The 14,141-nt window shown below is 45.7% G+C and overlaps 5 protein-coding genes across 5 annotated transcripts; 4 read left to right on the forward strand and 1 right to left on the reverse strand.

Annotated features, from left to right (window-relative positions):
• Positions 1–414: 414 nt before the first annotated feature.
• BP5553_08091 (uncharacterized protein) lies at positions 415–1,871 on the forward strand (the record flags this gene model as incomplete). Its single annotated transcript, XM_032016714.1, has 2 exons — positions 415–580; positions 793–1,871. The coding sequence occupies 2 exons, from the start codon at positions 415–417 to the stop codon at positions 1,869–1,871; spliced, it is 1,245 nt and encodes a 414-aa protein (XP_031867005.1).
• A 1,044-nt stretch (positions 1,872–2,915) lies between these two features.
• BP5553_08092 (uncharacterized protein) lies at positions 2,916–4,168 on the forward strand (the record flags this gene model as incomplete). The annotated part of the gene is made up of 3 exons (XM_032016715.1): positions 2,916–3,219; positions 3,299–3,416; positions 3,919–4,168. The coding sequence occupies 3 exons, from the start codon at positions 2,916–2,918 to the stop codon at positions 4,166–4,168; spliced, it is 672 nt and encodes a 223-aa protein (XP_031867006.1).
• A 1,582-nt stretch (positions 4,169–5,750) lies between these two features.
• On the reverse strand, positions 5,751–6,429 carry BP5553_08093 (uncharacterized protein; the record flags this gene model as incomplete). Its single annotated transcript, XM_032016716.1, has 2 exons — positions 5,751–5,845; positions 5,916–6,429. The coding sequence occupies 2 exons, from the start codon at positions 6,427–6,429 to the stop codon at positions 5,751–5,753; spliced, it is 609 nt and encodes a 202-aa protein (XP_031867007.1).
• A 1,191-nt stretch (positions 6,430–7,620) lies between these two features.
• On the forward strand, positions 7,621–9,252 carry BP5553_08094 (uncharacterized protein; the record flags this gene model as incomplete). The annotated part of the gene is made up of 2 exons (XM_032016717.1): positions 7,621–8,526; positions 8,581–9,252. The coding sequence occupies 2 exons, from the start codon at positions 7,621–7,623 to the stop codon at positions 9,250–9,252; spliced, it is 1,578 nt and encodes a 525-aa protein (XP_031867008.1).
• A 1,730-nt stretch (positions 9,253–10,982) lies between these two features.
• Positions 10,983–12,639, forward strand: BP5553_08095 (Bromodomain-containing protein; the record flags this gene model as incomplete). The annotated part of the gene is made up of 4 exons (XM_032016718.1): positions 10,983–11,125; positions 11,183–11,631; positions 11,722–12,473; positions 12,541–12,639. The coding sequence occupies 4 exons, from the start codon at positions 10,983–10,985 to the stop codon at positions 12,637–12,639; spliced, it is 1,443 nt and encodes a 480-aa protein (XP_031867009.1).
• Positions 12,640–14,141: the final 1,502 nt, after the last annotated feature.

Consider the following 14,141-nt stretch of genomic DNA (forward strand, 5'->3'; position numbering starts at 1 on the left):
TCGACGATAATCCGATACCGCGCCTACCACCTAATTGATACCTATTACCTTGACTGCATTCTTTTGGTTGTTTTATCTACGATTCCTCCTAATAATCCTAAGGGTCCTTCTGGCTCCTCTATAATATATATTGAAGTTCTTTTTATACTTTTATTCCTTTTTATTTACTTATATATATAAAGCTTTCACTCTATAGTATTAAGCTCTTTAATTGATATAATTATCTTATTCTATAACTTATTCAATTACCGATATTACATATACTAATTTAGGTCCTAATTATCAACACATTTTCAACCCCTCCAACCTCAACCCCTCAACTCAACTCAACTCAACTCAACACCTCAATACCCCAACTTCGTACAATCCCTTCCCCACCATAACTATCAATAAACTAACATCCGTCACACAAGTATGGAGCATTCCGACGCGCTGCGTGACGTGCCCAGCGCTGAAGACAAGGCAACCGATCTAGAAGCCCCAGCCACGATCGCTCCCACCGTTGATCTCGATGACGATCAGCGCGGTCCCAACGACCTCTTCGACATCGAATATACCGCTGGAGCAACCACTGGCTCAGGTATCCTCAGGGAATATCGTAACTTACAACACCGTCTTCAAGTACCAAGGACTTCAGTTTAACAAGGATCTCTGGCCCACGGACCGTTAGTATTCTCATACTCTTTCCAGACTTCTTGACGAGCTATCATGCGCTTGATACGCCTCTCATCATATTTTATGAGCCTCAACCTTGAATAATTTAGAAGAAGCTAACTCCGGGGTTCTGAATAGCCACGCAGCCATCTTGCTCGATCGCTTTTCGAGTTCCTGAGAAACAGCGCGCCACCATGGTCATTCGTATCAAGCTCCCTAGAGATATGAGCCTCGAGAACAATCCCAAGAACCTTGACAATCACTGCGTGTCCATTTATCTTCCCGCCTCGCAGATTTGTAGCTTCGATTACGAAGACTTGCCCGATGGCTACACTCTTTCAACTACCGACGGCTTTTCGCTTGGTGATGGCTTTGTTGACCACAGTGGTGGACCTTGCAAATTCGGCCGACTTTGTGTTCAGTCCCTAGGTGCCTTTATCCAAGGTGGTGAGGTTCCCAAGCTTGCAGACAGCGCAGTCGAAGATGCCATCAAGAAGCTAATTAAGGATCTCCGCCATCATACCCGCGAAGCTGCCCAAGCCCAAGCCCAAGCTGGTCAAGTTCAGCAGCTTCTGCCATTCATGTTCTTGATTAATCGATCTGACGATCTTACCCACAAGAAAGCCAACACCTTCTCAGCTCGCATCAGCGCTGAGCTCCTCGCTGACCCCTCCATGGCTTGGCTTCAGAACACTGCTAATGGCAAGTGTTTCACTATGGACACATTGGTAGACTTCGCTGCTCGACCAAAAATTCCTCTTCAACGAGCAGAAACTGTCTTCGTAGATTCAATGTCGATCCTCATCCCCACAGTCTACCAAGCTGTCTTCGAGGAAGACTTTGTTCAGCAGACCATGACCGAGCTAAAGATCGATACATTTAATGCGCACTTTATTGAGAGTCCTCTTGCCGTCAACAAGGCAGACAACAATACTGATATTACTGTCGGCTCCCTCGCATCAGCATATATATGCTTCGTAGACTTTACCGACAAAATCGTCGTTCGACCTGAAATCGGAGACATGGTTCGAGTTCATATCATTCAAGAAAAACATACTCCAGATACTCCAGGATTTGCTTCCGAGCCTAATAATACTGTTATTGAGCCTGCCAATAATACTCCTGAGCCTGGTAGCGATTCGGAATTGGGAGATGAAGCCATCGTTGATGTCTTCGACTATGACGAGCTCGACGACGACAACGATCCGAACGCTTAGCTTGAGCGAGTCATTGATCCCCAAGGGGTTACCCACTCTGGAAGCCTTACTGTGGTAGTTGAGCGACGTTACGACCTTGACTTCAAAGGCCCTCGAGATCAACCCCCATTCGTCGGTACCGTTCTCCCTGTTACCAACCTCCGAGTAGCAACTACTACAGAGAACCTTGCTCAATTGATCTCAAGTGGCCCAACGGTTCGTGTCAACCTCAGCCAGCCCTATTCTAGAGAGGGACTTAAGGACCAGGTCCGCTGTGCAGATAAACTCTATCGAAGCACAAACCTTCAGCAGATTCACGTTTGTCGGACTCTATTGTGCCACGATCCTGAAAACAGCCCTCTTCAACGCGTCGATATTCTTTTGAGGTATTCAAGTCGCATGAATATCTCACTGGAATTGAGGTATTCAAGTCGTATGAATATCTCACTAGGAGCGCTTAAGGGAAAGGCTAAGCTCGATCTCACGACGAAATTGAACTCAGCACAGAAGCGCACTTACAAGGCTTGAAGCAACGCCCTAGAGACCGTTCTAGTTCACGGCCTCTTTGGAACTGGAAAGACAGAGCTCTGTCTGGCTACAGCTACAGAATTCATATCCAACCCTGATACAACGAATCAAGTAGCTTACTTCGTGGACTCTAATCGGGCAGTTGATGATATAGCTTCGCGATAGCTAGAGACGTGTAAAGAAAGCAAGAAGGATAAGACTATTCTTCGAGCACATACCCTAAAGGGCGAAAAGTCGCAGGTTTTTTGCTATTACGACCAGCAAAAAGAAGCCTAAAGAGCGTTGGGGGGTCTCGGATTCATTTGTAAATATCTCAATTTCGGTGAAATATCTCAATTTCGGTGAGATATTCACACAACTTGAATACCTCAACTCCGGTAAGATATTTACACAACTTGAATATCTCAATTCTATTGAGATATTCACACGATATCAGATTTATATCTAGGTAATGGCCGTTGGGCCTTATAATACTGGCGAAAAGAGTTTTGCACCAAAGTCGCCCAAGAATGCGCTATACACAGGAGCATGCACGCTATGCTTAAGGCTTACGGAGAAGATGGCTTCTATGGTACTGATAAAGATCAGCGCACCCAAATCAAGTTTGCTCTAAACGACCTCCTAGCTGAAGTTATTTCTGAGGCAGACGGCATAGTGCTTACTCTTGCTGCTGTAGCTAAGGTAGACATGGCGACCAACTTCAAGCCTGTCCTTGTATCTTGGACGAAGCAGCTCGTGCGACTGAGTTATATTCTTTTCCGTAACCCAGCAACTAATGCGCCAAGACCCAGCGTATTATATGTTATACGCCGCACTCCGACCCGACCAAGCCTGGCGGCTGGTCAGTTACCCGTACTACGCTAAGTATAGTGTGCCCGGCGATGGCACCTATTTCTGCCACATCGACTTGAATATACCAGATTTGCTAGCAAATGCGCGTGGCGCAGCTATGATCCAAGGTACTATATCACTAGATGAGGAGGACGAAGAAAACTGCACTTTCATACTACCCGGAATACAATATAAGCTTGGGGAGTGGTAGGAGAGAGTGAAGGAGCGGGGCCAGGAGACCTCCGGTTATGTGTACCGGCTTACCGACCAGATATTTACCAAGGAGGATTCGAGAACTTTGGGGGTGAGCTGGAAACAGACCCCGTACTAGCCTGGAGAAGTACGAATCACTTTACTGTCAATTCCCTATAGGGCTACTAGGCCTACGACTAAAATCCGCCGCACTATACTCCCCTGGTTCATTGGTGTACAGGACAACGAGAGTTCTTTGGAGGTAGTGGAGAGTGGCACCTAGGAGGAGCTAGCTGCAGCGTATCGAGACTTCGTAGCGCCCAAGGCTACACCGTCTAGGCTGCCCAATAGATATAGAGCGATCTTATACCAGTTCCCAGCTAGTATTAAGCTCGCAGAGCTCGGCGGGATTTCGGATGCCCTCGTGTACCGAAGAAGGTAGAGCTCGCCCGCGGTGGTAGCGGAGAGGAATATCTTGCTGGGGGAGGACCGGGCTGCGGGCCTATGAATTCATTAGGCGCTGGAGAGAGAAGGCAATCGCGGCAGCACTGGAGGCGTTTACTGCGGTCAGGGAGGAGGAGAAGCGAGTATTTGGAGTGAAGTCGTTCTACTACTACAAGGAACAGCTCGTACTACTGGGCATTCCGATGCCAGCTGTAGTACCGGATCCGGACGTAGTAGACGACGAGGGACTCGAGCAGGGGGGGGAAGAGGGTTTACTATTTGCTGAGGAAGCGGAGGAGGCGGAGGGGGGAATAAGGATGTAGTCAAGGGCGACTACTAGGGGGGGACGTATATGGCGGGGTAGAACCGCCGCATATCACGTGTACGATATCTGCTCTTCGGAGTTTAATTTTTCCGGGGCCGAGTACTTAGAGTGTGCTGCGACAGGCGACTGTAGTTTAGCATGCTTCTTCACTCATACATATTTTTACCTACCTAAAGCTCGACGCGCTTGATTGTTTACTGTACACTTGACTGTACATTCCACTCCGTTATATTAAAGATTATGATCCTGTACGCCTTATACAATCCGCGAGCATGGATTCTCGCCGGTGATCACAAGCAAATGAGGGCTGCACTTCTCTCCGCTTGTAGATGGAAGGATAAGCAGGCTCCATTCCTTAACCCCTTCGAAAACCAAGGTCTTCTGTCCAACTTCGAGTGACTTATTCTGGCCGGCCACGAGCACTATATACTCACGGTTCAACATCGCTGCAAGGGAGATATCCCTAATTTCCCGAGCAAAGCTTTCTATAACGGCCAAGTCAGCAAGGCAAAGTATTCAGACGAAGACAAGAAGCTTCTCGCTCTCTTCTGTAACTTTGTCAAGTACGAAATTGGCACTGAAGTCCTTACGAATCAATTCTGTAAGGATATTGTTAATTCACGGTGCTACAAGGAGAATGGTGGTACTTCCTGGATTAACGATGCTGAAATCGAAGAGATAATTAAGGATGCTGAGAGAATGTGCAAGGACCCCCTTTTTAAGGGAAGAACCATCCTCGCGTGCTCGTTTTACAAAGCACAGGTCACAATACTAAATAAACGTCTCGCTCATCTGAAGAATGTTACAGTCAAGCATATTTCAGCTCAGACAGTTGACGCGATTTAAGGTATGCAGTTTGATGTTATGCTGCTTTCTCTCGTCAAGACCAAGAACGTCTCCTTCCTTGGCGAACCGCATCGCCTCAACGTTGCCTTGACTCGTCCAATCTGGGTCTTGGGAATTTATACCGCTGCTGAACTTATCGACAGCTTTGGGCGCATAAACCACAAGAACAAGCTCATCAAGGCTCTCTGGGAAGACTTAAAGTCCAAAAAACACATCATCAGCTGCTAGGCCGTGATGGTCTTTCTAGAAAGTGCCTTCTTCCAAAGGGGAAGCAAGTTGCTAGGTAGCTGCGCGCATCAATTTCCCATTTTAATTGAGTAATTGAAGTAGGATGAGCTCAAGTTTTTATTCAGAGGACGCACACGCGCTTGCCCAGACTATAGCAGGACTTTTTTAAACATACCATAGCATAGTGATAACTTACAAATGTACCACTTACACCATCAATATAAACTTTCGTGACAGGTGAAGAAATGCAACAACGAGGTATACGCATAATGGTTGTTTATTCCAGCTGAAAATGCCCGAGATCCAGATATCTAAATTCTAATGCATCAAAACAAATTTTCCGTCCGACATAACCGTAAAGCCAAAGAGAATCCCAGCAAGAACACCCACTACCCATCCTACCCGCCATAAAGAAGTAAATGCCCTTTGATCGTTGTACAGGTATAGCCGTATACCGTGTACGCCCAAAATGCCATTCGCTATGCAGCAATGTTCCAGCCTCAATTCTAAGTGAAAGTTATCAAGTCGTTGACATAGGCATTGCAGTTGTTTCCCTTGGGGTCGTAGCTGTAGATTGGGTGGCCCGCAACGTACTTGGCACCTAATTGTTGCGATCATAGTTAGCAACTACTCGATACTTATTTTGATTATTGGGTGGTTGGTGCTCTTACCATGTGCCTTGATGGCATCCAATGTCTTCGTAGTCTCCTTGACATATTTGATTGTCTTCTGAGTAGCATACTTGGACTCCCACTTTCTAGGCTCGCGTTGTTCGGTTTTCGTTTTATCGGAAGCCTTGAGTGTCATATCAAACTCCTTGCCCTGGAAATCCCATGTCGTTGTCACTTGGCCTTTGTTCTTGCCCTTATCGGCGGTTTTCGATGATGAAGTGACATCTCCAACCACCAGATAAATGTGGCTAAATCCCAATGCTTTTTCAAGGTCCTTGGTCTTTTGGTCTGTCTCTTGTGCATTGATCGGGTTTGTCTGGGTGAAGACGTATCTTTTCCCGTTCACCAGGCCGGCGTGAGCTTCCTTAATTCTCTTGAAATTTGGTGTCTCGACGGTGACGGGAGCCGGGGTGTTCACTCTGAGGCTAAGGTCAGACCCAGAATCAACCGGGGCGGCACTGACCCCGAGAGACAGTGCGCATAGCAATGCAGAAAATGTGGTGGAGAACTTCATATTGGCGGTTTATGGATTGGGATGGAGAGTTCGGAGTCTCGGGGTACAATAAATGGGATGATTTAGTGGATGAGATGCTTTGAATGGGAGGTGATGTTGTGATGCTGTGATGTTGTTTCGAGGGAGCTCCTGAGGATGTTTATATACAAATTTTGGGTCTTAATCCTGAGAAAAGAATATCTATTTCCGGCCAAGTAATTTCGAGGGAAGGAGCAGTGTCACAGCCAATATTGGGGATATCCGAATAATGTCAGATCGTGTCCATTTTCCAAAGTGCATAGAGCTGGGGTGTCACGATGTGATCCCAAACATAAGCATGACCAAGCGTATATCCGCATATTCGAACTCTGCAGAGCCCCAACTGGGTCACGGGCTCGGAAGATGTAGGATTATGCTGTATAAGTGACATCCTGCCAAGTACTCGGTGGGGTGCATTGTAGGTTGTCGTTAAAGTTTCAAATGAAGTTAAGCTGACTCTGTCATATAATCGTGAGCCTGCTTACTCGTTTATGCCCCTGTCTTTGTAGACGACGGCGATAGACCAATTTCCAACAATAGCCCAACACCCCGAAGACACAATACAGACATTATGCGGTTATAAATACGTAAAAATCATAACAATCACCATCATAACCCTTTTAAAACCAATCATGATAAATTCAGCAACTTTTAAAGCTTGGATCCTATAGCCCATTGGTTGTCGCTAAAATCAACCTATTAATTCCTACAAATTACGCACGAAACAAGGGGGCGGTGTCGTCGGGTGAGACGGTCCTGAAGGAAGCAAAGAACAGCCTCGACTTCTCGGCAAATCGCGCGCACGCCCGCCATCTGACATGCGTTGTTTCGACGGCAAATGGATTCCCATATGCGCGATTAAGGGTGTAGTACACAGAGGCTGAGATGGGGCGGTGAAATCTGGTATGACGACCTAGATGGATCTTACAGAGTTGTCGGCCGAGATGGTGAGATCCCATCTCATGTGACTCATGAGAACGTCGTGGACAGGTCAGCGAATTGAATCATTTCCTCTTTTACCTTTCAAACCATTCTTTTCACTCTCTAATAATTATTCCGCGCATTCATTGACCACCTTTTCAGACTACAATATTGACGTTCTTACAAAGTCACCTTCACGGCATCACCAAGAAATACATCGTACCTGTGACCACTCCCCATTCAGCAACAATCATGCCACCACCATCTGATATCTCAGATTGGGAAAAATCTGGATTGATGACTCCGGAAAAGATCCGGCAGAGGCTCTATGATCAGATAGTGTCGTATTGTTTCGACGAGAATGAGCATGCAGCCCTTCGCGAGAAATTTAATTCCCCTGTCGTGGGCATGAACGGGATCAAACACTGGGATCAGGCAATCTTTCAAAACTTTCTCTCAGAATTATCAATCCCTTCATCTCTACCACTTTTGACTGAGGCTGGTCCGATTCTCTTTTCTAGTGCGGTATATATGAGCAGGTTCCCCTTCAACACACAACCTATCAGGGATTTACCGTCCAATCTGACATATGAAGACCTCCTACGTGCCATCTTTTGGGTGCTTCCGGAACGTGCCAGCGTGGACCGGACCAGAACTGCTTCTGATCAGAGAAGGATAATTTTTCAGAGTCTTGCAGATATAAGCGGAGATTTCGGATTTGACGAAGAGGAGGAAAAGAAAATCGCAGCGCAGAGGGCATTTCAGGTAGTTGACCACTCCCGTGACTGGGCACTTAGCAACTACGATGAGGAAGGAGATGAGATGTATCACGACATTCTCGATGTTATTTCTAGCTCACGCATGCAATTTGTTGAGCCGTCATATTCAACGTACGACCGGAATGACTTTCGTCCACTTGCAAGGCGCCTAGCCACTCCGACTTGTCTACGGCAGCTGGCCATTTCGAGGGGCCGGTTCAAGCCACTTGTAAAGTTGTTACTGGCAGAACATCTAAATGATGGAATCCAGAAACCCGCTCTACAGTTAGCAGAGCTTGAAGTGGCTGCAGATCATGTTGTCGATACTTTCTGTCGTGGCTCGGGCCCCGACGAAGTCATTACTTGGCAGAAATTTGAATGGGCGCTTTCCGAAAGAACAGTAATACCTCCCAGAATCCTTCTAAGATACTACAACTTTGCTAACATACCCTAGCCATTTCTTTTCTTCTCCCTCTACCGCTTATATGAGTCTCTTGTTAGGACTTCCGATGATGACTCTGTTAATAAATATGTGGCATACCCGCCACAATCGGTACCATCGGGCCACATCCTTAATCTTGTCACTATCAGCCAGATTCTTTTCACTATCGATTCGACAGTAGCCTTTGACAACCCTCGCCTTATATACCAATACGACGATTGTCAGGCTGCATCTGACGTTCCCACGGTATCCGAGGTGCATGACGCCATCAAGTTTTCCCCAAAGGAATCTTGGGACTTCCGACTTCTTCTTGTATCTGGTAAATCGACATCGAATGGAGAAACGGTTGTATTTGGCGCCTTCCTACAAGGATTAGGCGAAGAGGAGAAAATTATTCCGCGGCAAGAAGATCATTTGGAGGGAAGTCTTCTGTTCCAACTAGCCCCTATTCACGACGTCTTTCGCAGTAACATTGGCAAGAAAGCATGGACGGTAGGTAGCGATAACGAACTGTGCTTCGGTGAGAAGGGACAGGGGTTTTCGATGAGATTCGTTGACGGATTGAAACGGCTCAATGTGATACATAAGGTCGGTGTACATGAGGAAAGTATATACCAGGCGACAGAATGGAGAGGTAGCTGGGAAATGGAGGTCGAGATTGATAAGGTCGAAGTATGGGAATAGGAGGTACTTTTGAATTATGATTTGTTGACTAAATGCAATTTGCAATTGCCAATTCTCATATTTCAACCACTAACATTCGTGAGCGAGCCGACATATTTGACCAGTCTTAAAATCTCGGTGCTGGATCTACTAACAGCCGTGTCCCAGTCACATAGGCGGTTCACTTGTAACATTCATGTTTACAGATCAGTGAATGAAATATCGCATTAAGCGACTTTTTCGATCGGCCTTCGGCCTTCAATGTTTTGTACAGTGCTTATATGCATAGGTTCCAACCAAAAACCCAAAGCCAACAAGGGCCTTGAAGACCCGTTTGACTCACACCCCTCGTGCTGTGGCTACCTTCAGACTTTAGTCGCTCATCTGGTCGACACGCCTGACGTCAGTCACTAGGTATCTCGTTTTGTGCGGATATATGCTGCTGTTTCTGTGGGTGTTTTAAATGCAAAATTATCTTTTCCTTGACAACCTTGTCCCGTCTGAACAGTTGGTTTTCATCCGAACAGCTTTCCTCATTAGGAAAGACTTTTCTTATCTAAACAAAGCGGTATTCCGTGCGACTTTTTTTATCAATTCTCTTTTCACCTTTAACAATTATCATGACCATGTTTCTTGCATATAGTTTATGATTTCATAAAATTACCTATTCTTTGAACCTTCTCTATCAACAGGGATTTTCCATCTCTCCTTCATTTCTACTGTTGTAAAATGCTCTCATATTCCAAGGGAGGGAGTTTGTTAGATTGGAAAGGGGTCAGACCCGCCGTGGGCATCTGACGTAATATTTTTGTTATGCAGTTGAAATTTATCAGCAGGAGCCGTGTGCTCGCGATTAACAGGTAGCTGTATATAGATGAAATGAAGGGCAAAATTTGATATTCAGCTTTTTGTTGCAAAGCATTTGTAAAATGTAATTGACCCGAGAAATGTAGAACATCTTCCAAGACGCGTTATATAATAGCGAGGAGTGCCTCCGTCCAAGTACAAGTAAAGCAAATATCTAAAATTTAGAAAGAGCGTTATGCACCTAGGTATAATAATATAAAAGACTTAAATGGACTTGGCTTACTGAATTACAAAATCTATTAAGCGTGTAAGGCTATGCAATAGTTCGGGGGGCAGTTGCAAGGGGAGTGTCTGTTGCACAAACTCTCTTGTGGATTGCATAAAATTTGTGCAACTTCAGCTAACATGGTAATGGAAAAGTGGCCGGCAACCTCAAGAACCTCAACATCACATCAAGAATTCCATCCTCTCGTGCCAATCCGATCGTCAATTGAGACCCAATTAGCTCCAAGCGACTCACGACATAAATGGATATGAGGCCGGTCGCGTCTATTTGAAAAATAATGTGAGTTTGGGCTTTTTGAATCTCCTGTTCTGCCACAGCAAGGTCGCATAATGGCGGTATGCATGACATATGCGACACGACTATCGCGTCCATCACTCGACGTCCTCTCACATTGCATCATTTCAGGCTCTTGTAAATGCATCTCAAAGCGCTTGACATGGCTTATAATATCGATGAAGGTGATGTCCATTCAGAGTGGTGGCGTCAATCTGTGCATTTTGTTTTGAATCATCCGTCGTACTCGAATCTCATTCCTTGATCACCACACTGATTCATCGTCTAGTTACCTCAAAATAATTGATTGCAGGTCTCGAGTATCAGATCAAACTCTTGTCTCGAATCTTCCGACGCGAAGCTCTCGCGATGAATTGAGACAAATATGCAACCCAGTGAATTGTCAACAGGCTCTCTCCTTAGCGCCACATCCAACTCCCGAAATCCCCCAAGTGAAAACATGATGGCAGATAATGGTGTGGATCTCACGACTGAGGAAAGCCAGGTCTCTACGACCATTTCGTGGCAGTATGTGCTAGCTTCGATGCTGTCGCAGAAGCCAGAGTGCTAACTTCGCCCTCACAGTGAACCTCATCCAATCTTCGTTATCATCCTGATTGGCAAAGATGAGACACCCTATGGAATTCAGAAAGATCTCCTGTGTGCTCAATCTCCCTATTATCGTGAAATTTTCGCAGAACAAGGTGAAATCAACAAGGTGGAGCATATTGTTAAGCTACCAGATACGGACGTCGAGATCTTTGGTTGTTTCCAGAACTTCATTTATACCGGCTATGTGTATGATCGTCGCGGCGGAAGAGAAATTCCCGATTATCCACTTCTGATGGGTGTCTGGAAATTGGCAATGCAATTGAAGATGGCTCCTTTGCGAACCGCCGTTTTAGATGTCATGGCTGAGCGGCGCCGGCTGACGAGTGCTATCCCTGGAACGACACTTTTAAAGCAAGCTTGGGAGGAGACTGAAGAGGGTAGTGGGCTGCGTAAGATGCTTATTGGGTGGGCTGCAGAGCACAGTATGTTTGTCTAGACCTGCTCTACCACGAGCTTTTATGGTCAGCGCGTTTTGATGAAATATGCAATATACTAACTTGGATTTAACTTAGTGCGGTCCTCCCCTGATGTCCGAAACGCCTTCGCCAAGTCCCTCCCCCAAGAAATCCTCAGCGAGCTGGTAATCGTTATGAGTGATCTTCCTGCCAGCCCGACATACACGCCGCAATCCAAGAAACACCCGCTTCCCCACCAACCCAACGAGCTCGACGCCCTTGACCGCCTGCACCAGCCATCTCCCAAACGTGCCCGCAAATCTGAAATAGGCACCACTATCGGGAGAACAGATGACGACTTCGAGCTCAAGTCTAACATGCGAAAGGGCCCTCGTAAATCCGAATCTGCCAACATCAGCGGTAGCCGTAAGCCCAAAGGCCGAATCCCTCCGCAAAACCAAAATCCTGCTAGTTCATCCAACACCGCTCAACCAGCACAAATAGACGCTGACCACGATCTCCTCTACTGCCGCGACCTAATCGGACGCATGCTTTCCGGGCCCGGTTTCTGGACTCGCCTAGTAGGGCCCTTCAAAGAGCCCGTCGACCCAATTACCCACCATGCTCCGAACTACTTCGACGTAGTCAAGCGACCAATCGATTTGAAAACCATCAAAGCCAAGATGGATAGGGGGGAGTATAAGAGTAGTGCTGAGTTTGAGGCCGATATTAGGCTGATTTTCCAGAATTGTTATGAGTATTGGACGCCCGAGGATCAGGTGTTTAGGGACTGCGAAACACTGGAGAGGTATTTTAATGAGAAGTGGGCTCAGAGGCATAAGTGGATGCCGCCTAATGTCAAGATGGAGGTTCGTTGAGTGGATGATGATTGCCAGTAGGCTATTGCATGTTACTAGGACTGTTGTTTGCTTTTAGGATGCTAGCTTTGCAGAAATCATGTCGAGGAAACAGGAGTTACAACGGTTCACTACATTTCGCGCACTGGAAGCCCCCACCTTTTGTTTTGCCTGGTAGGGCTCTTCGCCCCTCTACTACTGGCTCGATGATGGACTACGCTCAGGTAGTTTCTAGATGGCATATAACTAGGCACAGCATTCCAATATCATATTTCTCTAATCATTGGCATTTTATATTACGTTGCAATTTATTTTGTACGTCAGCTTTTGACCGTCGGCCGATAAGCCAGCTAGGTCTCTCGTATCATATTTTCATATTTTACTCTCCATTAACCGTGGCGTAATATAACAGGCTCTAAACTCAGATTCTGTAGGCAAACTATGTGTTCAGATTCATATCCGTTCGCATAGTGACAGTAAACGGAAATAATAAAGAACGTATCAAAATTTAACTTGTCGGAAAAAGTGAAATTATCAGGAGCTGGTACTACGATCGGATATTTATTAAGCCGCTTCCGAAGTATCTTCTCTCACATACCTACATTCTGGTCAACATATCTTTTGGCAAAGACGTCCCCTCTGGGCCCTAGGCGCGAATCCATCTGCAGAGTGGCACTGGGATATCTGCGAACATACTTCTACCTCGTAAAGTACGAGTCCGACTTTCGAATTGCGACAGATGAGAAGTTGCAGCTCATCCCCGAAGATATATCTTGGGAACAATTCTGCAACTTCTCAAGTAGATTTGATAAGATACGGGATCGTGATGTCTCCCTTCGATACGCATATGGAGAGATTCGGTTATCACGCTCAACTTCTACACCAAAATCTTCCTGAGAAAGCGCCATTTTCAACGCATGGATGCTCAATATGGGGCCTATTTTGCACGACTCTATGGGCCACTACTGTTTGCTTTTGCGATATTTTCTCTTATTTTGAGTGTTATGCAACTTGAAATGTCGGTTGAGCAAGTTTATGTAGCGGATCAATGGGTTTCGTTCCAGCTTACATGTCGGTTGTTCAGCATTCTCTGCCTCTTCATTATCCTAATGTTGCCATTGTGTTTAGCTTGGTTATTCGTATTCAATTTTGTTCGAGAATGGATATATGCTCTTGGGGATCGATGGAGGAGGAAGTGGGTGTTTAAAACTGTATTCAAGTATTTCAAGGCAAAAGGTCCAGTATGAATTAAGCGGGTCGATCGAAGCCATTCAATCAGGTGGGGTTGGAGGGACCATAATGTAATTGGAGAAAATACTATGGAGGGAATTTTGTATGTTAATAGAGTAAAATTTTAGAACGATGGGCCTGGAACGGTAATAGACTGAATTATCAGACAAACAGACCAATCACATGGGACTAACCAAGCACTGCATTTTATTACTTAATAGCCGTAGCTAAAGAGTGCGCATTTTAGGAGACAAGGCATAGGATAAATATGAGGTGAGATAGCAACATAAGCAAGATTAATAAATAGGTTTGGGTTTTATATAATTGTTTAACCTATGGATAGCGAGATCACTATGATGGTATGCACAGTATCCAGCATATGATTTGCAACTCGAAATACGCGTAGACCTAATGATATGTAATGTAATTGTACGGTTTATAAATTACCTC

This window comes from Venustampulla echinocandica (genome assembly GCF_003357145.1).
Source record: "Venustampulla echinocandica strain BP 5553 chromosome Unknown scaffold_7, whole genome shotgun sequence".
Classification (NCBI taxonomy): Eukaryota; Fungi; Ascomycota; class Leotiomycetes; order Helotiales; family Pleuroascaceae; genus Venustampulla; species Venustampulla echinocandica.